The 25,700-nt window shown below is 43.0% G+C and overlaps 2 protein-coding genes and 1 long non-coding RNA gene across 6 annotated transcripts in view; 1 reads left to right on the top strand and 2 right to left on the bottom strand.

The window, feature by feature from the left end:
• Positions 1-4,316: 4,316 nt before the first annotated feature.
• On the bottom strand, positions 4,317-7,561 carry LOC132591277 (uncharacterized). The gene is made up of 2 exons (XR_009556890.1): positions 7,453-7,561; positions 4,317-6,494 (listed from the first exon to the last, which is right to left on the bottom strand). It is a non-coding gene; the product is annotated as an uncharacterized LOC132591277 (long non-coding RNA).
• A 178-nt stretch (positions 7,562-7,739) lies between these two features.
• CCDC171 (coiled-coil domain containing 171) overlaps positions 7,740-25,700 on the top strand; it is a 223,774-nt gene continuing 205,813 nt past the window's right edge. For 2 of the 4 annotated variants that reach the window (XM_035140705.2, XM_060269246.1), the window contains exons 1-3: positions 7,740-7,907; positions 9,395-9,561; positions 24,972-25,098. In XM_035140705.2, the coding sequence (XP_034996596.2) occupies positions 9,512-9,561; positions 24,972-25,098 (177 nt within the window). In that variant the 5' untranslated portion in view covers positions 7,740-7,907; positions 9,395-9,511. The remainder of the gene's footprint in view (positions 7,908-9,394; positions 9,562-24,971; positions 25,099-25,700) is intronic. The other 2 variants (XM_060269247.1, XM_060269248.1) reach the window with 2 other exon arrangements.
• LOC118097629 (transcription initiation factor TFIID subunit 13-like) lies at positions 23,352-23,775 on the bottom strand. The gene has a single exon (XM_035140707.2). It carries the CDS (start codon positions 23,734-23,736, stop codon positions 23,362-23,364), a length of 375 nt encoding a protein of 124 aa, XP_034996598.2. The 5' UTR covers positions 23,737-23,775; the 3' UTR covers positions 23,352-23,361.

The following is a 25,700-nucleotide window of genomic DNA, read 5'->3' as shown; positions in this document are numbered from 1 at the left end:
TGGGGACAATGGTTCGCTCCGGCTCCTCCTGCCTGGGGTGGAGCTCTCGCAAGCGAAGCGGAGTGATGTCATAGGTATAGGAGGTTGGGGAGGGCGCCTCCGCTTCGAAGGTGCTCTGAGGGACGTCAAAGGAGCTCATGTCTCGTGTTGGGGGGGGGGGGGCACGGGACAAAACAATTAGCCGTTGTTTTAATTAGTAATGAAATAATAAATAATAAAATATTTAATTATCACTGTGCCTGGGGTGCATTTATTGTTGCAATCAATGGTCATGAATTAATAGAATAATTAATCACAGTAATTTTTGCAATAGTTATCACAGTGCGTAGGGTGCATAGGATATTGTTACAATTTATAATAATAAAATAAGCAAAAAAGAATAAGTAATCACAGTAATTGTTACAATAATTATTACAGCGCATAGGATATTATTGTTACAATTAATGGTATGAATTAATTAAATAATTAATCAGAGTAATTATTGCAAGAGTTATCACAGCGTGTAGGATGCATAGGATATTGTTAAAATTAATAATAATAAAATAAGCAAAAAGAAATAGTAATCACAGTAATTATTACAATAATTATCACAGTGTGTAAGGTGTATGCAGGATCAAGCCATGCATACACGAGCCATTATTAAAGCAAAATGCTTGCATGTGGCTCGATCCTATACACCTTATGCACTGTGTCTAAAGGAAGGGTAAATAGGATTAAGGTTGTAAGGGAGTGGGGAGGAGGGGAGTCCCGTCCCTGTCCCCCCCCCCCGCAGAAGCCCTGCTACAACCTTGTTCTTTTCTGCTGGCATCCCCAGCTCAAACCCACTCCCTGGGGCAAAGGAAGTCAAAGGCAAGACCTCTGGCCTGAGAGCTGCTGTCCGCTGGACTACAGGTGTCATTCTGACTTTGGAAATCCGCGTAAAGCTGCTGCTTATAATCTTGGTTTAGCTCTCATCGACTGGGGCTTTGAGCTGTGCATTTGGGAGTATGGCTAGAGAAATCAATGTGAAGAAGTGCTGATGGAAAATATATGCAAGTTGGAGGGATGGCTTAGTTGTACAGTACAGAAGAAGTATATCAACAACTGTGAAGGAGGTGGAAATGCGGCAGGTGTCAACAATGGGAAAAGTTGCGCCCCCAGGACTGGAATGCATTCAGAGATGTAATATATGAACAGTACCAGGATCCCGTTGTCCTTTGCATCTGGTACCTCTGACTCTGCTGTGGCAGAGCATTAGCCAATGTACTTTTGTTTAGTTACTATGGGGTTGTGGGTTCAGATCCTACATCCAGGTCACCAAGGACCCATCTCTTTTTTCTTTTATACAATTTTATTAATTTTTAATATATATGCCTCGCCTCTCAATCAAATTCTTATAGCAGGTAGCACTAATGCACTACCGCCCCCCAAACTCACACATCCCTGCAGCCCTTAGTTCTCTGGCTGATGGATCTTTAGTTCTGCTGTCTCTAATATTCTTTCTGGCAGGTAAAGGGAATAAAGGGCGCTGCAACTGTTCCTTCTCTGGCTGATTGGAAGGAGAACAACTATTCGCCATGGTGGCTAAAACTGAACTTCCATGTACAGAAGAAGTGTATCTTGGAGTACCAGAGGCTGAGAGAAAAATGAAGAATGGCCTATCATTTTCACATTCTGCTTTGCTGGGCTGCTGTTTGATTGCCTTTGGAAACAGAATACTGGATTAGCTGGACTTTGGTGTCATCTATGAAGATAATAATTATAGATCAGTGGTTCCCCCAGAATTTTTCCCTCTGGACCATTTGAACCTCGGTGAGGGCCTTGGCTGAACACTTCTTTTTTTATTTTGGCCTGTTGTGGCAATTGCAATGCACACTGCTAGGTGCTGAGCAATTTTAAATTGCATTTAAATTGCTTCATTTATTTCTTATATACTAAAGCTATTGTATTACAATTTCAGGAATTAAAAATGCATAGGAATATTTAATGCAATGAATGTGCCACCTCCTGTCTTCATCCACAAATCCAGACACGCTACATACCACTTAAATGAAACTCCACAATTTGAGAACCCTGTATAAATCTTGTGTTCTAGTCGACCGGGAGTCAAGTCCCTGCTCAGAGAAGCAGCTGACTAGATGAAACATTCTCAGTTTTAGCTAGCTTCGCGGGCTCCAAAATGCTGTTCTGAGTGCATTGGAGGAAGGGCGAAATAAAATGGAATGCGCAAATCATTCCCTCAAAAGTAATAGTATCAAGTGTTGCCACTGAACATATGTGGGAACTGCTTCAAATTTCTGCATGAAATCTCACGAGTGAGTCTGCAGGGTGCAGCTACCATTACATGCTGGATTAAATTTTAAATGCTATTTTGAACGTCGTTATAAATGGCAAAGCCATAGGTTTGCATTGGCAAAAACCTGCACGTAGCCATGTGCAGCGGAACATTGGCATGAGTTGGCACTGAATTTAATGGTGGCCATGCACCCTCAGTGATACTGTGAGCTGTACTCAAAACTCACAGGTCTTGCAGGTTGGTGCAACAAGTAGCTAATTTCTTAACTAGTGTGCTTTAAGTGATTTTTAAGTAGTTGAAACAAAATAAAAAAAATTCCTTCCAGTAGCACCTTAGAGACCAACTAAGTTTGTCATTTGTATGAGCTTTTGTGTGCGTGCACACTTCTTCAGATACATGCACACGAAAGCTCATACCAATGACAAACTTAGTTGGTCTCTAAGGTGCTACTGGAAAGAATTTTTTTATTTTGTTTTGACTACATCAGACAAACACGGCTACCTACCTGTTTAAGTAGTGTTGGACTAGGGTTGGTAATCTCAGGGCAGTCTCCATGTACCAGCATAATGTACCCCAGTGTGTTGTTGCAAATATAAAAGGAGGAGAGAATGGAAGAACTTTGTATGGTGCTCTGAGCTCCTTGAAGAATGGGAGGGATAAACATACTGTATAATAAATGAATTAAATACATTTCTAAAAAGGGAGGTACTGCTATCAGGACTCAAACCTATGTAGAAGCATGTCTTTCCAAACCACAATCCCCCCCCCAATAGTTTATAGATACAGTACTTAAGACATGAGGAAACTGTCTGCCTCATATCATTAACCAGTTGAAACCCTTTGTGCTCCTTTGACTTTTAAGGGAAAAAAAGACAACAATCAATAGTTTCTGCTGAAGAACAATGCTTAAAAACAAAGCGCTATATTTAGCTTTGAATAATAAAGCAAATTGTCTTTCTCCTGAGCGAATTCAAATGTAGATTAAAAAGAGAACAGATATAATAGTACTCACTTAACTGCTTTTCAGTTTTACTGATGGTCTTGCCTGGAGGCAAAACCCTGTTAATTTGAACAAATAGTTTTGGGAAAAGTCAGTAGATGTTGCTGTTGTTAAAAAAACAAAAAACAATACTACTGATGCAGCAAGGTTTCTCACACTGATAACAGAGTTGTTGCTATAAGGAAAACATCTCCCAAGATTGGAATGTAATGTATTCTAAAATATTGCACCAACAAGAGCAGGGTTATACAGCAGCTTTGATTAAACAAGATTCTTGTTGCATTTTTCTGTTCTTATTTACGTCCACCCTGAGTCCTGAACGCTTCCTCCATCTGCTTCTACTGCACTGTCACCAACATGGGAATAGTTGAGAGGAAAAGGACGTTGAAAGCAAAATTGTACTGATCAGTGCCTGAGTGATCATGTTGTTTTTACAGAACAAGAAGCAAAATTACGTACATTGACATATTACTGTAAAAAAATATGGAAGCTTTTGTGCCATATCAGGTTGTCAGGTTGAATGTAGAGAATAAAAAAACTTAGAAAGTCTGTGGATTGTTATCAAAAAACCTTACACCATTTTAAAGTTGCTAATTTTTAATATGCCAAAATTCTCTTTCTTTGTGCTGCAACTGTTTAACATGACCACCCCCTGGGAAATGGTTACATGAGAATTGAAAATGATATGTATATTACTTATATCCATAGATAAAAGTGCAAATCATACTTACAGTCATACAGCTGCAATCAAAATTATTCAACCTCCATTGCAAATCAGATTTATTATCAAAGTTTACAGACCTTTAGCTGTTTGCAATGAGCAAATCAAACAAAAGCAACTGAAATAGCTCAACACAGCAGATGCTTCAAGTGGTTCCACTAAATTCAGCTGAAACTGCAACTTATTCTGGCTTCTCCAGTCTATTATTCAACCCCCTGAATATACGGTACGTAATCCCTCACAACAGCACAAAAACAGGTGTTGTCTCAAGCACACCTGATGCAACTACAGTACTGGATTCCACTAATCATTTTTTTGGGGGGGGGCAGTATTTTTTGGCCCTTAGGAGTTGGCTCCCATACATGGAAAATCTGACCCAAAGGAATGCAGCCATCAGGATGAAAAATGACCCCCCGCTATGGATTGATTGATTGATTGAATGAATAAACTTTATTTGCGTCAGCCATAGGCCATAGCAACAAAATAACATTGCAATATACACAACATAAATAAAAAGGCAATTATATAAAATACATTTTAGGGTTTTGAATCAATAGTCAAATACTGTAGTGCAGGGGTTGCCAACTCCTAAGAGACTGCGATCTACTCACAGAGTTAAAAACTGGCAGTGATCTACCCCCCCCCCCTTTGGGGTTCAGGTCAAGGTTGTTGAGCTTTTTTTTAGGAAGGAAAGCCCTGGTTTTTTGGGTTCAGGTCAAAGTTGTTGAGCTTTTTAGAGAGGAGGAAAGCCACATTTTGGAGGGTGCAGGGCAAAAGTGTTGAGCTTTTCTTTAGGGGAGCCAAAGTTGTTGAGCTTCTTTGGGGGGAGCCAGTGATCTACCACAGGTGTCCAGTGATCTACCGGTAGATCACAATCTACCTGTTGGACGTGCCTGCTGTAGTGGATCTTATTCTGATTGCCTCAGCTAAAAACCTTGCAACCTTTGCTGTCACCTGCTCATATTGATCTGCCAATGGAATAGACAGTGTGGCAGTGGTTGGGCGACCTGGAATGGACCATAAGAGAGAGATGGTGACCTCATTCCTCAAGTCTTTACAAAGAGTGCAAGCCAGAAGGGCATGTGCCACCGATTCAGGACTGCCATCTCCACAGGGACATAAGCATTTATCATATGGAATCTGTTGGAATCATCCCTCAAGTCCAGCCGAAGGCAAACCATTCAATCTTGCGAGAGTAAAAGCGCGTCTATGTTTTGGAATTGCTAGGTTATGCAGATAGGGTGCCAGAGAGTCAAAATAGGAAGGTGGGTTTATGGCATGCCTTTCTCTGGTGTCATTACAGAAAAGGAGTGAGCTGTACATAGCAAACAAGCAAAGGGGAAATGGCTGTTGAGCTGCGCCCACCATTGTGAGGCCTGAGGAGGTCATGATGATGCCCCTCTAGCTGCTGTTATTGGCTGTGGACGCCCTGTGATGTCACACAAGCACATAGCATCTCAGTGGATATACAAAAGCAGCCCAAGGGGAAAGCCCAAGGCAAAGCTTGAAAAGGACACAGTGGACAACAGTTGTGTTATTCAGTACTTGGTGGTCTCCTTCCGCATGGAGGCGAAGTGGCAAATGGAAGGAGGCCATCATCCATCAATGAGATGCTGTGGAGCAACGAGAAGGCAAGTTTACCTGCTGAGCAGGACTGCGGCTTGAAAGCGGCAGATATCCATGGTAGAAGCTGGCGACGGACCTGGCAGAAGCTGTGATTAGCATGTGGGAGCCCAGGAAACCGCAGGGCTGAAGGAGGACGAAGTTTGTGCACGTAAGCTGGTTGAAATTCACCTTCAGAAGGCCATTGACAAAAGCTGTGTGGATATTTGTGGATTGATGCTGGGGTAAGTATGAATGGAGAGTGTGAACATAGGGTCACCCACCAGACACATTATGACTGGGACTTGCATGTTCAGACAGCGGTGTAGGCTGCCCTCCAGGCTCTGGGCGAATGAACCACTGGATATTCATGGGTGGAAGCCAGCGGAGGTTGGCAGGCTGGCCAGTGGAGGTGGCTGGATGATAACTGTTGAATGAGGGCCATTCCCCTCACCGTATCTGTGTTTGCCTTTCATGGATGTCACAAGCTGACGAGGCTTTTCCCGAAAGCAGCAATGAAGGAGACAGCAGAGTTTAAGCAAGCCATCTTCTACTTCTAAATCAAGGTATTTCTAAATACATCTAAGTAACGTTCATGGCATTCCCCTTTCCAGTACCAGGATGGGAGGCTGTGCAGATGCATCCCTAAGCAGTTGCCACGGGCTACAAACTTCCTGTGATGTCACAAAAGGACAGTCTGGTTGAGGGGAAAAGAGGCAGTTACTACGTAGTGGGTGGCAGAATGGAGAAACCTCAGTAGCAGGTTCAGCAAGTTGGGGTCGGTAGGCAGAGACAGCTGGATACGCAGAAGTTGAATACGGGCTGACTCCCTTCTGTCTACTTGCATTGCCAATGTTTTGTTCTCTCAGGGCTCCTGTAGCTGTCTCACCTAGATGCTGTAAAACAAGGAAAAAACACAGGATTTTGGCTCCAGTAAACCGAAGAAAGTCTTAAATTTGACACACCTCACTAAGAGGCAAGATTTGCCTTCCTTTGGAAGGAGGTCACCTGTAAGCTTACTGTAATTTCCTAATATTTGCTCTCTCTTAAAAACCTAGCAGTTCGAAAGCACGTCAAAATGCAAGTAGATAAATAGGAACCGCTACAGCGGGAAGGTAAACGGCGTTTCCATGTGCTGCTCTGGTTTGCCAGAAGCGGCTTTGTCATGCTGGCCACATGACCTGGAAGCTATACGCTGGCTCCCTTGGCCAATAATGCGAGATGAGCGCACAACCCCAGTCGGTCACGACTGGACCTAATGGTCAGGGGTCCCTTTACCCTTTAAAAACATATACAGTACACCTTGACTGTTCATTGCAATTCTGTCTCCTTTTTCACACAGAAGCTTGCTTTCTCCCCCCAATTAAGGAGGGTATTAAGCACAATACTCGACACATGACGCTGACACAAAAACCTTGCACATACACTTTGTAAAAGAATGAAAGTTTACCACCTGAAAGGTAGGTTAAACCAAGAACCTGTGAGATTCATGACTGAATGGACATTAAACCCACTATACTCGCTAGTCCAAGTCCAATGCTCTTCTTAACAATACCGTATATACAGTAGATTCTTATCCCTTTACACTCAGTGCTGAACACTGTGATGCAACTTGTAAATTGTAGTCACGATAATTTGCTGAACAAGACGTTTTCTATTTTATCTGTGGAGGTATGTTACCAACCAAATGAAAGACTGATTTGGATGGAAAGAACCTTCAATATAATAATAATAATAATAATAATAATAAATCAACCTCATATAATGCTTAATTCCAACACAAAATATAATAATTACAATTATATCTTATATAATTACTATTCAAAATATATATGCAGAATCAGCAGTGTGCACCTTGGCAAGAGAGCCACAGCCCTTTAACGGTTCCTGCATTTCTGCAGAGCGCCAAAAACCGCGGGAAATACGCGCCCACTGGACCCGCGCATGCTCCTTTGCAACATCCGAAGCCGACTGTAGCCGGGAAGAGCCGCCCGCTTTCTTTCCCCTTTGGAACGCGCCGCGTCACAATCGCCGGCTCTTCCAATGAGAAGTCGCGTTCCGAGGCCGGAAGGCGGGGCGAAGCCGCTGAAAGCGGGTGGTCGGCGTGCCTGGAAACTGTTTACCGGAAGTAGCCGTTGCGGAGGAGGAGGGAGCAAAACCCACCTCCCAGGAGGCGCTGGGCGTGGCTTAGCTTTCCCGTCCCTCCCCTGGGTCCTAGAGTCCCCCTTTCTACGTTTCTTTTTCTTCTTCAAGCCTAAATAGACTTTTCTGGTCTAGGCTGATCGTAACTGGCGGCTACACGGGGTACGGTACGTATGAAGTGGGTCGTGGGAATCGCTGTGGGGGCAGCGATCTGCCTGTGTTGGAGGAGCTTAGCAGGGGAAATAGATGGGAGTAGAGGGAGTTGGTCCCCACTTTGGTTTGCAAGGGAGGAAGGAGGGTGTGTGTGATGTATTTATTAGTATTATTAGTGTACCGCCCTGTTACCCGCAGGTCTCAGGGCAGTTCCCAACATTTTAAAAAAACAAATCACAATACGGAATCACAAAATGCATGATTAGAACCCCAAGAATCCCTGCCTTGCTGGTGATTTGGCTAAACCAGGGTTTCCCAAACTTGGGTCTCTGGCTGTTGTTTTTAGGACTACAATTCCCATCATCCGTGACCACTGGTCCTGTTGGGGATGATGGGAGTTGTAGTCCCCCCCCGCAAAAAACAACAACAACAACAACAACAACAACCAGCCAGAGACCCAAGTTTGGGAAACCTTGGGGCTAAAAGGCCAGAGCGAAGTTGTTCTCTTGTTCCAAGGAGCAATGATTGTACACGGAGGCAAGGGGAGAGAAGCTGAGTAGCTGTTAGGACTGCCGGCTTGTCCTGGCACAAGTTCTGTGGCAGGTGGAAGTTCGCCAGGTGCAGTTTTTCCTAGCATTGAGATGTGGCGATGGGGAAAGAGGCGCTCGCTGAATATGTCTCTGCCCTGCAGCTGCTATAAGCAAAAAAAGAAAAAGAAAGGGATTTTGTGTTACAATGCTAGTTAATAAGTGTGAGCCAAGCTTATCTCAAGGTGTATTGTCGCCTGTCTCACAAGCATTTGGGAAACTTATTTCAAAAGGTACATTTCCCTGCTGCCTAGGAAACATAACACTTCTGTTATTACAAATATGTGGTTCATGCAACACCTTAATGTGAACTAACAAGGATTTCAGATGGTCCTTCTTGCAGTTTTGTCTTGCACTGATTTAGCTTCTCTTAGCAGGAGATAGTGATTTATTTATTTTTAAACCACACACATACTTGCATACTTGTAACCCCTATGAAGTGAGCACTGCTGATTTCAAATGAACAAAGCAAGCAAAAGGAGGAGATATTTCCTTGATCTTCTGTACCGGTAGTTGTGCAGAAGTTGCATTTTTTCTTATCCCTGCATGGCAAACCACATCTACCAAAATTCACTTGTTTACAAGTGCTGCATTTAGCTGCAACCTATGCCCAAGGCACCAAGTATTATATAGGTGAGGCCTGTCACTTGGCAGCAATACCTGTGAAAAGGATCTAGGTGCCCTAGTTGAATCTGAGCTAGGAGTGCCATGTGATTACTAAAAAAAAGCTAATGTTACCTTAGACTGTATTAAAAGCATCTCAGATCATGAGAAGGATTCATTCTGCTCTGTTCTGTGTTGGCTGAGCCATGCCTGGAGTAGTGCTCCTAGTTTTGGGTGCCACATTTCAAGGAGAACACTCATTGAGAAGTGCATGCCATTAAAATATCCCTTTAAATGTCTTTATCATTTAGAGTTTCTTCAAGATGTGTGGGAGCAAAACAATGCCCAAAGTTTTCCCCTTGCAACAAAGAATATAAACGACGTGGTTACATTAATTGTCCACAGTATGTAGAATAAGTAGCTGAAAAATGGAAGCTATGAATCCTGAGATCGATTCTCTGGTTCCCGAAAAGAAATGGTGAGTTTCATTCCTTTAATTAAAACACAATCCAATGATGAAAGTTTCCATTGTGTGAGTGGATGGCAATTTCTACTACTTGACAGTTCAGAAAACAAGCCCCTGTGTAGTTTTTTGTAAGAATTTCGACCAGGGGAACTGTAACTTCAGCACAGCTTTCTGTTGTTTAGCTTTCAGACGTTTTCGCAATAACCTTCCAATCAAACACATTGTTTTATAAGTTGACTTCTTACCCTCCCCTCCACTGTGTTTTTACTCAGAACTTTTCTACTTTATCTTTATCTGTTACAAAAAGTTTATTACTGTAGTTATTTTATCATTTTATATCTTTATCTGTTACAAAAAGTTTATTACTGTAGTTATTTTATCATTTTTCTTCCACTGCTTTTATCACAAATCCTGCCCGTGATTGCATTTGACTATTGTATAGTTTTTTAATAACCTACAAAAGGCCTCTGTTCTTCTATAAAAAGTTTATCTTTCTGATCTTTTAATTTCGCTGTCAGCTTTGCCATTTCTGCCTAGTCCATTACTTTCAAAAGCCACTCTTCCTTCGTTGAAACTTTCCCTTCTTTCCATTTCTGTGCATATAATATTCCAGCTGCTGTTGTCACATACAGAAATAGTTTGGCCATTTTCTTTGGAACCTTTGTCCCTCTTATGCCTATAAGAAAAGCTTCTGGTCTTTTGGGAATAGTTCATTTAAACATTTTCTTCATTTCATTATCTTGTTGTTGTTTAGTCGTTTAGTCGTGTCCGACTCTTCGTGACCCCATGGACCAGAGCACGCCAGGCGCTCCTGTCTTCCACTGCCTCCCGCAGTTTGGTCAAACTCATGTTCGTAGCTTCGAGAACACTGTCCAACCATCTCGTCCTCTGTCGTCCCCTTCTCCTTGTGCCCTCCATCTTTCCCAACATCAGGGTCTTTTCCAGGGAGTCTTCTCTTCTCATGAGGTGCCAAAGTACTGGAGCCTCAGCTTCACAATCTGTCCTTCCAGGGAGCACCGGAAGGTGGTTTTTCCAGTGGTTTTGTATAGTCCCTCGATGCTACTAAGATCATGAGAAGACTCACTAGAATTAAATGTTTTGGTTCTTACTAAGAGAAGCAGGGGAACTCCATCCTAGACAACATGGAGTATAATTTTATGTTTTAAGGTTTGTTTTATGATTCAATTTACACAATTTCCTGATTCATGAAAAACATTTGGGTAGATGTAACCCAAAAACATTTGAATGTAAATAACTTTGTGAAAGGGAGGAATAGCGTGTATGTGTCTTATGGGTTAGATCCAGAGAAGAGCGAACAGTGTCTGCTCATTCAGTGGGGGTCTCCTGGCTTCAATCCAAAAAACTTTATTATTTATTATTATTTATTTAATTTCTATACCTCCCTATACCCAAAGGTCCAAAGAAGCATAAGGAAAAACTTTCTGACAGCATGAGCTGTTCAGCAGCGGAATGGACTTCCTTGGAGGGTAGTGGAAACTCCTTCCTTGGAGGTTTTTAAGCATAGAATGCATGACCATCTGTCATGGATGCTTTGGTTGGGATTTCTGCATTGCAGGGGGTTGGACTAGATGACCCTCTTGACCCCTTCAAACCCTTCAGTTCTATGATTCCTGCAATCAAGCAGTTACCCTCTGCTTCTCAAGCCCAATGGCAGGCAGCAATCTGTACTGCAGTTGGGGCAAGGAAGCCATTCTAACACCCACCAAATTGGTGCTGTGTGTATTAGAGGCGAGTTTGGTAACATCTTGTGAGCGGCAGAGGCAGCGGCGGAGGGATGAGCGGCGAGAAAGGAGCCCTTTCTCGCCACTGGTCCCACCGCCACCACCCGCCTCTCGCAAGGGCAGGCATAGGAGCTCCTTTCTCGCCGCTCATCCGTCCGCCAGCGGCGGGAACAGCGGCAAGAAAGGGCTTCTATCTCGCCGCTCGTCCCTCCGTCCCTGCTGCCCGCCTCACTCAAGTATAAGCCGAGGGGGGCTTTTTCAGCATTAAAAATGTGCTGAAAAAGTCGGCTTATACTGGAGTATATACAGTACTTTGATTGCCGCTCCGTAGTGAACAAGTTGGGACAGTTGCATAACAACAAGCTATGGTAAATCTCTAGTTTTTAGACAAAGGCTACAGTGTCTTTGCCTGGAAGAACACCTTATGCCTTTGCACACATGAAGTGCTGCAGCCTTATCATTTTATTACACTTTATTACATCATAAAGTTTTACATCTTGCTAATGATCCTACAGGAGGCTTAATTGTTTATAGGAACATCTTAATTAAGCAAAGTTCACCAGGTTAAACAGAATAAGTAAGTGAAACAAATTCTGCTACTACAGTATATTGAAATGTAACACCATTAAATTAAAGCAGAAGTGTTTGATTAGGAGAATAAAAATGTCATATCCTGTTCAGACATTATTTAGGCCTGGCTAACTTTGCTTCTTTGTTTAGTTCTGTGCATCTAAAACCTGCTGGATGGGAGAAAATAAAACTTTCTCTGCTCACTGGGGCATTTTCTTTGGACATATCTATATTATTTTTGCTAAGGAATTTTCACCAGATTAGCTGAGCCGCCTCACCCATCGCAAGGTTTCTTAATTATTGTGTTCCCATTTGGGTTTCAATAATAGGAAATGTTTTCTGGATTGTACCCTTAACAATGCTAAAGATTTCTCTAATTACAGTCTAATTGACTGCAGTCAAATTTGCTGGAGTATATTTAATCTGGAACTGAAGTGTAAAACGGTCACAGTAGATGAACTTTATGACAATCACGCACAAGTGTCCTGTTTAGTTGCAGGGTACAAAGGAAGGGTGATTAAAAAAAGGATAATCATGGCCCGAGTATCGTCATATCTTATGGACTTTATAACAGCATGGCTAGTGCCAGTTATGAGGGGGTGCTCTGTAAAACTACCATAATTAACTTATATTCCTCTAATTACAATGCTTGAAATCACTATTGATTTATCCAGCAGTCCACGCTGGATAGTTCATGGTTATCGGGCAACAAGCATGAACAAAGGCAATCAACATTAGTTGATCTACAGAGGTAGTTTAGGAGTGCATGAATTACTTCTGTGCAAGACATGCATGCTTTTCACAGGTGTGCATTCCCCATAAAGAGCTGTAAGGTCCTGGGAAGAGATTTGAGAATTCTCCGCTGCTTTGCTTAGTAGAGAGGAAACGTGATTTTGATTGGGCCAAGCCATCTTCAGAAGAGGCACCTCTGCTCTGTTAATGTTCCCATGAGCAATAGTTGAGGACTATGCAAAGAGCTTTGTAAACTTTATATTTTCCTCCCAGGAACTTGAGGCAGTGTGCAGGATGTCACTTCGAATCTATGTTCACTGCAGCTTTGAGAGAGACTCTCTTAAACTGACCTACCGTAAGTGGCTTAGTGATGAGCCCTCAACAGTGTATGGTTCCATGCAACTGCGGTTTTCCTTCACTCACATTCAAGTCATCTCCCAGTTTGTTTCCTTGCCCTAAGCTCTGGAGTATACGAAGGAGCCAAGAGGGCTCCACGAAGCCGGACATAGTGCCCAGGAGTGGTCAGGTCAATGGCCTAAGCTATTCAGAGAGAAATTCCTTCCAGCAGCACCTTAGAGACCAACTAAGTTTGTCATAGGTTTGAGCTTTCGTGTGCATGCACACTTCTTCAGATACCAGTGTGCATGCACATTGTGTGTGCATATCAGTGTGCATATCACACTGTGTGATATCAGTGTGCATGCACATGAAAGCTCATACCAATGACAAACTTAGTTGGTCTCTAAGGTGCTGCTGGAAGGAATTTTTTAATTTTGTTTCGACTACGTCAGACCAACACGGCTACCTACCTGTAACTATTCAGAGAGGTCAGCCAGAGCTTTGACAGGAACACCAGTCATATCAGCTAAACAAGTTCCCTAGCGCTGTCTGGAAACGCAATGGATCCAAGTGCAAGCCATTCTAATATGTCCTCCTAATAGATCCATTCTAATTAAGCACTCCCTCAATTCCTTGATCCAAGTCATTTAAAAACATTGAACAACAACGAGGCCAGGACAGAACCCTGTGGCACCCCACTTGTCCCTTTGTTCCAGGATCCCGAGAAACCATTAGTGAGCACTTTTTGGGGGGTTCTGTCAGTCAACTAGCTACAAATCTACCCAACAGTTACCTGGTCTAGCCCACATTTTACCAGCTTCTCCACAAGAATATCACACGGGGTGGGGATGGGGGTGGGGCTTTTCTTTCTTATTGGAATTGTCTGCCTTTGTGCCTTTAAGAAACTCCCATCCATCTTAGACTTCCTTCTCATTGAGTATTTCCGACCATGGGATCTCACCTAGTAAGTAGTTCCTTTGATTTTTTGAAATCAGACCTCTTAAAGTCCAGAGTGCATGTTCGACTATAGTCAGCTTTCTATTGCCTGTATATAGTGAAAGCCGAGAAGACATGATCGCTTCTTCCCAAGGTTCCCAGGACTTCCACTTTGTCAATCAGTTCCTCCTTGTTGGTGAGGACCAGATCCAAGAGAGATGAAATAGAAGACATGGGAAATATTGGGATGGGGAAGGCTGCTATCCCTTTATACGCCTTGGTATGGTTAAGAACATCGTGAGCAAGTTTGATGGTACATTTCAGCGCTTGAACAAAGACTATGAGTGGTTCATAACAGCTGAGATCTACGGGTATAGGGTGGTATACAGATTTAACAAATAAAAAATAACTGAGTATTCTTTTTAGCTTTTGAGTAGAATAGTATTAGGATGATTTTGGTACCGGTATATCTGATACCTTTTAGCTTATCCTTCATTCTGTGTGTGTGTTTGGATGTATATATATATGAACCAGTGAAATAGGTTTTTAATCTAGATAAGCTTCCTCTTAAGGAAGGTCCACAGACATTTTAGTATTCTTGTACATGTTTAAATGTTTGGATGTTTTGTTATGCTTTTATATTTGTTGGAAGCCACCCAAAGTAGCTGGGGCAACCCAGTCAGATGGGCAGGGTACAAGTAATAAAGTTGTTGTTTTTGTTTGTTTGTTTGTTTGTTTTAAATCCAAGAAAGAAGGGATTCCCTTTTGAGGCACTCGTGCCACTTTCAGAGCTTAAAAAAACCCACAAGGGGGCCTTTTTGATATTATCATTATCATTATTATTTTAAAGGTGTGTGTGTTCAGTCCACCTTATTACACTATACAAATTGATTCTATTGCAAACAAAGTTTTAGGACATTTTCCCCCACCCTTCCAGTTGTCATGTTTTCCACAACCAATTAAAAAAAAAGAAATAAAGGTGGAGGAGGGACTATGAAAGATAACACCTGTTTAGCTTGGAGGAATTGGCAAAGGAAGCTGTTTTCCCGACAGGCCAAAAGCGACCATCACAAGGCCCCTTAAAAAAAGGGGGGGGAGAAATCAGGGTTTCCTTTTTGGTTATTTCATGCGAGCATTGGCAGAAACTCTGACAAGCAGTTCTTCATATTTTATTATGTTCTTGTCTGGCAGAATCTCTGTCAGGCAAAAACCTTGTCAGCGGAAAACCTGTCGTAGGATCAGAGGAGACAAAAACAGGTGTCACGCAGGCAGTCAAAACTGAAAAGAAAAAAAAGATTAGGCTAAAGAGAAAGAGGCAGACAATTACATTAATGCCATTGCTTTTATCTTATAGATGTGTGTTATTATCTCGGGGTGCTGAGTGCGCAATTGCCTCAAAGAAAAGTAGACAGGAGACAAGGGGAAACTTGATAGTTATTAACTGAAGAGGCAGTGTGTCAAAGCTGGATGAGGTTCAAAGTTTTGCAGAGGGATAAAAAAAAAATTGCAGACAGCAAGGATTGTATGTGAACAAACTGTGGTTCTGCTTTCGGCTACGTAAACCCAGTAGCCATCTAAATTTTTAATCCTGGAATCAGATCATAGAGATAGAAATTAATGAACATTTCGTTGACTGTTTTTAAAATAACCTTTTTTAATTCTATGTAAATGCAGCTGATTTATGAGTGAGGCTCTTTTTTAGCATGATTAAAACAAATGGCTGGAGCGTGACAGACAGCCACTTGTCAGTTTTGCTGCGTTCGCAACTGCGTGGTTTACACGTACCGTAGTACTAAATTGTGACGAGGCCGAGCCACAGCGATCTTCAGACTCCCACCCCCAACTGCAAGGATAAGAGTGGCGGCATCAACATCCATTTTAGTTTAACCACAGTTTAGCATGTTGTTCAAACTCTAAATGGTGATTAATCTTAACTACAATTAGTGAAACCAAGTGAGGTTCATAAATGGTGGCTTCTACTAACCTTGGTTAAGCTTAATCACAGTTTGTCAGGTGCCGACAACATGGCCATCTGTGATTATCTAAAACCTGAGATGAAAGTTTCTGAACTCATTGTGGCCGTGCTGGAGGCAAATAGCACAAACCCAACCAAGGCTTGCCTAAGCTCATTATAATGCTAAACTGAACAATGGTTTAAACATATTATCTGAGCCAACCCATTGTTGATTTAATTTTTAAAATGTATTTAAATGCTTTTACTAAGTACATGGAAGTTGCAAATTAGAAGATTGCGTGTCTCCCTGTTTTAGAACCTAAATGAACCTGGAAAGGTTAATCTACTTATTGTTAATAATAATAATAATAATAATAATAATAATAATAATAATAATAATACTGGGCAGCTTCCAACAAAAGATTAAAAATACATTAAAACATCAGCCATTAAAAACTTCCCCAAACAGAGTCAAAACAAAAATGATTTGTTGTCCTGTGAGCTAATTCTTTGATTCTGTACATTTTAGTGACTTTTCTCCACCTTGCAGAAGTTTTAAATTGGTGGCGAGAAATGGAAATACTCAAAGGATACCGTTTCATATTTGCTGTTCCAACTCTTGCAGGATATTCATCTGAAACATTTGAACTCTAGTTCTTTACTGTTTGACCCGAAGGGCTGGTGGGGATAATTCCTTGCTTCTGAGAACTTTTATTTCCTTCTCTAGATAATAGTGCATTAACCCATCACTCCCTGCTTAAGGATGGAGAGTGGCCATTTAGAAGTGCACAGGTAGCAGGTAGCTGAAGCATTTTTTCCAAGGATGACGGCCATCTCCTGAGTGCTAGAGCTTGCCAAGATTATAGGTTCCTACTTAAACATGACTTGTGTGCCACTTGAAGAGTTTTTTGAAATGGAAAGAAATATAAAATGTTCCCTTTTCCATTGTTGTTGTTTAGTCGTTTAGTCGTGTCCGACTCTTCGTGACCCCATGGACCATAGCACGCCAGGCACCCCTGTCTTGCACTGCCTCCCGCAGTTTGGACAAACTCATGTTCGTAGCTTCGAGAACACTGTCCAACCACCTTGTCCTCTGACGTCCCCTTCTCCTAGTGCCCTCAATCTTTCCCAACATCAGGGTCTTTTCCAAGGATTCTTCTCTTCTCATGAGGTGGCCAAAGTATTGGAGCCTCAGCTTCACGATCTGTCCTTCCAGGGAGCACTCAGGGCTGATTTCCTTAAGAATGGATAGGTTTGATCTTCTAGCAGTCCATGGGACTCTCAAGAGTCTCCTCCAGCACCATAATTCAAAAGCATCAATTCTTCGGCGATCAGCCTTCTTTATGGTCCAGCTCTCACTTCCATACATCACTACTGGGAAAACCATAGCTTTAACTATACGGACCTTTGTCGGCAAGGTGATGTCTCTGCTTTTTAAGATGCTGTCTAGGTTTGTCATTGCTTTTCTCCCAAGAAGCAGGCGTCTTTTAATTTCGTGACTGCTGTCACCATCTGCAGTGATCAAGGAGCCCAAGAAGGTAAAATCTCTCACTGCCTCCATTTCTTCCCCTTCTATTTGCCAGGAGGTGATGGGACCAGTGGCCATGATCTTGGTTTTTTTGATGTTGAGCTTCAGACCATATTTTGCGCTCTCCTCTTTCACCCTCATTAAAAGGTTCTTTAATTCCTCCTCACTTTCTGCCATCAAGGTTGTGTCATCTGCATATCTGAGGTTGTTGATATTTCTTCCGGCAATCTTAATTCCGGCTTGGGATTCATCTAGTCCAGCCTTTCGCATGATGAATTCTGCATATAAGTTAAATAAGCAGGGAGACAATATACAACCTTGTCGTACTCCTTTCCCAATTTTGAACCACTCAGTTGTTCCATATCCAGTTCTAACTGTAGCTTCTTGTCCCACATAGAGATTTCTCAGGAGACAGATGAGGTGATCAGGCACTCCCATTTCTTTAAGAACTTGCCATAGTTTGCTGTGGTCGACACAGTCAAAGGCTTTTGCATAGTCAATGAAGCAGAAGTAGACGTTTTTCTGGAACTCTCTAGCTTTCTCCATAATCCAGCGCATGTTTGCTATTTGGTCTCTGGTTCCTCTGCCCTTTCGAAATCCAGCTTGCAATTCTGGGAGTTCTCGGTCCACATACTGCCTAAGCCTGCCTTGTAGAATTTTAAGCATAACCTTGCTAGCGTGTGAAATGAGCGCAATTGTGCGGTAGTTGGAGCATTCTTTGGCACTGCCCTTCTTTGGAATTGGGATGTAGACTGATCTTCTCCAATCCTCTGGCCATTGCTGAGTTTTCCAAACTTGCTGGCATATTGGGTGTAGCACCTTAACAGCATCATCTTTTAAAATTTTAAATAGTTCAGCTGGAATATCATCACTTCCACTGGCCTTGTTATTAGCAGTGCTTTCTAAGGCCCATTTGACTTCACTCTCCAAGATGTCTGGCTCAAGGTCAGCAACCACACTACCTGGGGTGTACGAAACCTCCATGTCTTTCTGGTATAATTCCTCTGTGTATTCTTGCCACCTCTTCTTGATGTCTTCTGCTTCTGTTAGGTCCTTACCACTTTTGTCCTTGATTATGGTAATCTTTGTACGAAATGTTCCTTTCATATCTCCAATTTTCTTGAACAGATCTCTGGTTTTCCCCATTCTATTGTTTTCCTCTATTTCTTTGCATTGCTCATTTAAGAAGACCCTCTTGTCTCTCCTTGCTGTTTTTTGGAAATCTGCATTCAGTTTCCTGTATCTTTCCCTATCTCCCTTGCATTTTGCTTGCCTCCTCTCCTCCGCTATTTGTAAGGCCTCGTTGGACAGCCATTTTGCTTTCTTGCATTTCCTTTTCCTTGGGATGGTTTTCGTTGCTGCCTCCTGTATAATGTTACGAGCCTCCATCCATAGTTCATTAGGCACTCTGTCCACCAAATCTAAATCCTTAAACCTGTTCCTCACTTCCACTGTGTATTCATAAGGGATTTGATTTAGATTGTATCTTACTGGCCCAGTGGTTTTTCCTACTTTCTTCAGTTTAAGCTGGAATTTTGCTATAAGAAGCTGATGATCTGAGTTACAGTCAGCTCCAGGTCTTGTTTTTGCTGATTGTATAGAGCTTCTCCATCTTTGGCTGCAGAGAATATAATCAATCTGATTTCGATGCTGCCCATTTGGTGATATCCATGTGTAGAGTCGTCTCTTGTGTTGTTGGAAGAGAGTGTTTGTGATGACCAGCTTGTTCTCTTGACAGAACTCTATTAGCCTTTGCCCTGCTTCATTTTGAACTCCAAGGCCAAACTTGCCAGTTGTTCCTTTTATCTCTTGATTCCCTACTTTAGCATTCCAATCCCCTGTAATGAGAAGAACATCCTTCTTTGGTGTCATTTCTAGAAGGTGTTGTAGGTCTTCATAGAATTGGTCAATTTCACTTTCTTCAGCTCCGGTAGTTGGTGCATAAACTTGGATTACTGTGATGTTAAAAGGTCTGCCTTGGATTCGTATCGAGATCATTCTGTCATTTTTGAGATTGCATCCCATTACAGCTTTTGCCACTCTTTTGTTGACTATGAGGGCCACTCCATTTCTACTACAGGATTCTTGCCCACAGTAGTAGATATGATAGTCACCCGAACTGAATTCGCCCATTCCCTTCCATTTTAGTTCACTGATGCCCAGGATGTCGATATTTATTCTTGTCATCTCATTTTTGACCACATCCAGCTTACCTCCATTCATGGTTCTTACATTCCAGGTTCCTATGCAATATTTTTCTTTACAGCATCGGACTTTCCTTTCGCTTCCAGGCATATCCGCAACTGAGCGTCCTTTCGGCTTTGGCCCAGCCGCTTCATCAGCTCTGAATCTACTTGTACTTGTCCTCCGCTCTTCCTCAGTAGCATGTTGGACGCCTTCCGACCTGAGGGGCTCATCTTCCAGCGTCATAACTTTTATATGCCTGTTGTCTTTGTCCATGGAGTTTTCTTGGCAGGGATACTGGAGTGGCTTGCCAGTTCCTTCTCCAGGTGGATCACGTTTAGTCAAAACTCTCCACTATGACCTGTCCATCTTGGGTGGCCCTGCATGGCATAGCTCATAGCTTCTCTGAGTTATTCAAGCCCCTTCGCCACGACAAGGCATTGATCCATGAAGGGGATTTCATTATCTATCACATCCCAAAAGCATTTACTGGTAGCTTTTTTTTACATGTCCACTACATATGGAAGAATGACCCAAGCATTTACTTGACGCATTCTTGGCCCAGTTTATTTGGTGTTAAATACCACCATCGTTTTAGGATAGTTTTCTCTTTAACGTATAACACGCGGTAAATTCCATATCCTTTCCCCATAACTCCTCCCAAGAAGCATCAACTTGGAATTCTCAAACAGAAACAGTTGTTGTTAACAACTGCTGCTGTTGTGTTTCAGAGGTGATGGGGTTGTGTCTTGTTTCCACGCTGCTTTTTATGTTTTCTGTGATGTGTTTCCCTTGCCTTCCTACCTGGGCTGAGCCCACATGGGTCAGAGCCGCCATTCTGCTGGTAGAAGCAGCGGTGGCATAGCTCCAGCTATAAGCACCAAAGAAGGACTTGTTGCATCAGGTCAGTGTCCCATCTAGTTCAGCATCCTGTTCTCTCAGTAGCCAACCAGAAGACTGCGGGCAGCCTGCAAGTCGGACAGGAGCGCAACAGCACTCTTTCCACCTGCTATTCCCAGCGATTGGTATTCAGAGGCTGGATGAGACATGGGTGGCGCTGTGGTCTAAACCACTGAGCCTCTTGGGCTTGCTGATAGGAAGGTCGGCGGTTCGAATCCCCGCTACGGGGTGAGCTCCCGTTGCTCTGTCCCAGCTCCTGCCAACCTAGCAGTTTGAAAGCACACCAGCGCAAGTAGATAAATAGGTACTGCTGCAACGGGAAGGTAAATGGTATTTCTGTGCGCTCTGGTTTCTGTCATCGTGTCCCGTTGCGCCGGAAGCGGTTTACTCCTGCTGGCTACATGACACAGAAAAGCTGTCTGTGGACAAACGCCGGTTCCCTCGGCCTGAAGCGAGATGAGCGCCACAACCCCATAGTCGCCTTTGACTGGACTTAACCATCCAGGGGTCCCTTACCTTTTTTTACCTATTCAGAGGCCTACTGGCATTCTGTGAATGTATTGTTGTTAATTATGTATCATTCCTCTGCCCTACGCATTGCATAATTTCTTTCTAAATACTAATTTAACTGCATTTCTGTTTTTCTGCTCCCCTTGCTTTGTGCGTTGCTCCCATAGAAAACAGTTATATTATTTTTCTAACCCCCCTGCTTTTACCCGAGATGCTAAATGCATGTCTGTGAGGTAAGAGTCATACCTGGCTTCTAACAAGTTGTGTTTTCCATGCCCGAAATAGAACATTAAATTAATTGCGTGCATTTGTCTTGCAGCAACACTAATATTGCCATAATTAAACCGCCAGCTGTGCTCATCTGGTGCAAACCTGTTTCCTCTTGACACAGTTCAAACCAATCAGCTTCCCTTTCTGCTTCTCGTTAATTGGAAATATGGCTTGAATCATATATTGCCAGCTGTGGCCGCTCACACATCATTCCCACAAAAGTTTGATAACAAAGCAAGCCATTTCAAAGGACCCAGCAACCTGGTTGCTTGCCACAGTAGATTCACCCATCCTCTTCCTTTGAATGTCTGAACCTCCCCTGCAGTGTTAGAAACTCAGATAAATAAGCTAGGCGTCAAATGGCTTCTTAAACCAGGGTTGCAGCCACCAAAATGGAATGCCGAGTTGCCATTTTTGGGCCCGATGGTTCAAAGGTCATATTTTTAATATGACTTTTGGGTTCCTGAAATTCATTCTGATTGTATAGATAAAATATAACTGATTTCTACAGGTTAAAGATAAAGGACCCCTGGATGGTTAAGACCAGTCAAAGGTGGCTATGGGGTTGCGGCACTCATCTCGCTTTCAGGCCAAGGGAGCCGGTGTTTGTCCACAGACAGCTTTCCAGGTCATGTGGCCAGCAGGACTAAACTGCTTCTGGCGCAACGGGACACTGTGATGGAAGCAAGAGCGCACAGAATCGCCTTTTATTTGCACTGGTGTGCTTTCGAACTGCTAGGTTGGCAGGAGCTGGGACAGAGCAACGGGAGCTCACCCCAACGGGAGCTCACCCGTCGCAGCGGGAGCTCACCCCGCCGACCTTCTGTTCGGCAAGCCCAAGAGGCACAGTGGTTTAGAGTCAGACCACAGCGCCACCCACGTCTCATCATGCCTCTGAATACCAATTGCTGGGAATAGCAGGTGGGAAAAGTGCTGTTGCACTCCTATCCTTAAATGCTCCTGGCACCTGGCGAATTTCGAACACAATGTGGGCATAACTTAAAAGATCCCCTGCAGTGGCATTTCTTTATGGATTTTCTGTTGTCTGGAGGCTCCAGCTATGAGCTACCCCTCGATTCCTCCGCAGTTGCTAAAGGGTAGCCATGCTAAGTTCAGTTCATTGCTAAAACCACCCAATGACCACAGATAATCAGCATGTGCTTTGTTGTGCTTGAAAGCAGGGATAGCCTGTTTCCGCCTGTGGGGAAGAACCAATACCCAAAGCCAATTATCTGCCCCTTAGTGGCTCAATCAAATGTTAACCATGATCTGGTTTATTTATTTGGTTTCTCCCATTGCAAGAAATGCATGGGTGAAAGTGTCTATTCATATTCATTAAGAATCCCAAATCACTAGTGTTTACTGTGAAATAACATTTATGGGAAGCAACTCATAAATTGAATCAGTTAGCCTATACAATGTGTATAGCCTATATTATGTGTATCTGAAAGATCTACACTGGCTCCCAGTATGTTTCCGAGCACAATTCAAAGTGTTGGTACTGACCTTTAAAGCCCTAAACGGCCTTGGTCCTGTATACCTGAAGGAGTGTCTCCACCCCCATCGTTCTGCTCGGACACTGAGGTCCAGCACAGAGGGCCTTCTGGCGGTTCCCTCATTGCGAGAAGTGAGGTTACAGGGAACCAGAGGGCCTTCTCGGTAGTGGCACCCGCCCTGTGGAACGCCCTCCCAGCAGATGTCAAGGCAATAAGCAACTATTTTACTTTTGGAAGACAACTGAAGGTGGCCCTGTTTAGGGAAGTTTTTAATGTTTGATGCTGTACTGTTTTTAATATTCGGTTGGAAGCCGTCCAGAGTGGCTGGGGAAACCCAGCCAGATGGGCAGGGTATAAATAATAAATTATTATTATTATTATTATTATTATTATTATTATTATTATTATTATTATTATTATCATTACATCTATGCAGTAACTAAGCAAAACAACAACCCTTAAAGCAACAACAACAATTGTTCCAGTTACAAAGTCTGTGAATTAACATTTACAAAACAATTCTTACACTTGGCAAAGCAAAGTGTTGGTTTGTCTTCTAGTAGCGGCAATATCCAAACATGTTAGCACCTGTTATGGGCCATTCCTCCCTCAGCATTTTGCCCATACCGCCCATTTGGATCACACGAGGCCTTAAGATCCATAGTTTGCTTCATCAAATGCCTTTCTGGCCCGTTTCAGTTCTTCATTCATTGTTAACAAGTCTTTTACACGAGCAAACCTCCGAGGGTCTTTACGGATCAGGAAGACAATATCTTCAACCTGTACTCGACCTTGCCGTCCAATTGACACTGCTTTGTGGGTCATTTCTGTGATGAATTCTATAACCGAGTCTTCAAGAATATCCACTGACTCTGTGTAAGGATTCTGGCTGTCTCCAAATCCATCCATCATACATCTTAATCCCTTGGAGAACAGTCTCTTCCTTTCCCCCTGCCCACCCTCTGGGCCTCCTCCAGCCTCCTCAGTATCTTCTTCAAAAGGAGGGTCCTCTTCTTCGTCCTCCATGATGGCAGCAGCCACCTTCCCTTCCAGGCTTCCGCCGGTATAAGCCAACCGTGATCTGCTTAAACAAAAATGGCTCAGTGCTATTTGTAAGGAAAAGAAGAATTGGCTTTCCATGTTTCTTTTAAATGTTGTTGAATTGCTGTCTCATGGCTTCTGAAATGTCAGTGTTGATATAGCTAAAAGTGATTGCCAGCATTCACCTTTCTCTAGCTCAGGGGTGGCCAGCTTACAAGAAACTGCGATCTACTCAACTCAAAGAGTTAAAAACTGGCAGTGATCTACCCCCTTTTGAGGGGTTCAGGTCAAAGTTGATGAGCTTTTTTTAGGGGAGCCCAGAGTTATTGAGCATCTTGGGGGGGGGGAGCCAGAGATCTGCCAGTGATCTACCACAGACATCCAGTGATCTACCGGTAGATCACGATCTACCTGTTGGACATGCCTGCTCTAGCTAAACAGAGGAACCCACCCTGGAAGACCCCCTCCACAAGGAATTGGTGTGATTTTATATGTTGTGGTCTTGTGTGTGAAGCGCCTTGAGACCTCTGGGTATAGGGCGGTGTATGAATTGAATAAATAAGAAGAATATTTCTGCTGTCACAGTGGGTCTTCCTACTTCTCTTTGCCCTGCCCCCCCCCCCCAGTTGGCATTTTTTTTGGGGGGGAGGGCTCCAGTAGAACCCTATAACAGAGGGGAGGAGGAGGGGGTACTGTTCCAAAAAAGCAAGCCAAAATGCTTGCCATAAGAGAACAATTGCCTTAGCACGACGTTGAATTCCTTCCTGTTGTGCATGAACAAAATGTATTACAAATTTATTGCAAATTGTCAGCATTTACATACAAAGTATATTTACCAAATATAGACAGTTATTTTAACAGAAAATCTGGACTTTGAAGCAGAAATGTAGAAGCAGAGACATTTTTAATGTTCCCAACCAACCGAGAAAGACTTTGTGTTTTTCTGGCTATGATAGAAAAACTTTCATTTTTATACTTGGAGACAAAATGTGACAGCAACAAATAGCACTGCAGATATCCTGCACGATTTTTGAAGCTTGAAATAAACGTGATAGAATGTTATTTGTGAATGGGTTTTGGTACAGCTTCAGGAATAGCCAGGTCTTTGGCATATTTCAATGAGCCAGATGTGTCTAGAGTTGCCTTCTTGATCATTTAAAGTTCAAAGCAGATCCGAGTGCAAGATTGCTGTCAATTAAAATCTCTGCATTTTGGAGCAGGCAACCTAGAAAGACATATCCATGCAATCGTAGCGAGCCGGAGATGGAAACGAAGGAGGACCTGAGAAGAAAACTCCATCAAGCCAAGAAAGAGAAACTGGATATAACTGCTAAACATAATGCAGAAGTAAGTACTTCATAATCGTGCAAAAGCTTTGTGTATACAATCTTGTCTTATGGCCTGGCGTGTGTTGGCTCTACCTGTCTTATGTCAATATTTAGAAGCGCTTCTTAAGATACGGGAATTCAAATGCTGCTTTGTTTTATGACGAAATGAATGAAATTACTGAATTTTTAAAATGAAAGTGTAAGGGGGAGGGATTATAGAGGAACCCCCCCCCTCATCAGAAGCAGCCCGTCTCCAAGCAGTCATGAGAGCGAGGGGTCTGAAGGGGTGAGTCAGGAAACGGAGAGGGGGTGCCAGGGCTCTGGCAACATCAAAGAGCCCCTGCTCCATAGGCAGGAAGAGAGGGAGGCGGAAAGAGTGGACAGGAATAGGTCAGACAGAAGACCCGTCCCCCCCCCCGATGCCAGAATTGAGAAGGAGGAGGAAAGGGAGGCGTTTCTCAGTTCCGAGGCTTTTATGCTGGTCCAGAACGCGGAGGGGGGCAGTGCAGGAATCTGACTCGAGCGGGTAGACATGAAATGAGCAATCCGTTACACTGTAAATAATGTGACCAATAAAAACGTCTGAAAGACAAGCATGTGGACGGTTGTTACTCAAGAGTA

Source organism: Zootoca vivipara, chromosome 16, assembly GCF_963506605.1.
Source record: "Zootoca vivipara chromosome 16, rZooViv1.1, whole genome shotgun sequence".
In the NCBI taxonomy this organism is placed as follows: Eukaryota; Metazoa; Chordata; class Lepidosauria; order Squamata; family Lacertidae; genus Zootoca; species Zootoca vivipara.
This window is presented reverse-complemented; position numbering and strand designations above follow the sequence as displayed.

What these genes read in the sequence shown, in the direction of transcription:
- LOC118097629 (XM_035140707.2), bottom strand. Translation starts at nt 23,736, where the DNA reads ATGGAGGACGAAGAAGAGGACCCTCCTTTTGAAGAAGATACTGAGGAG.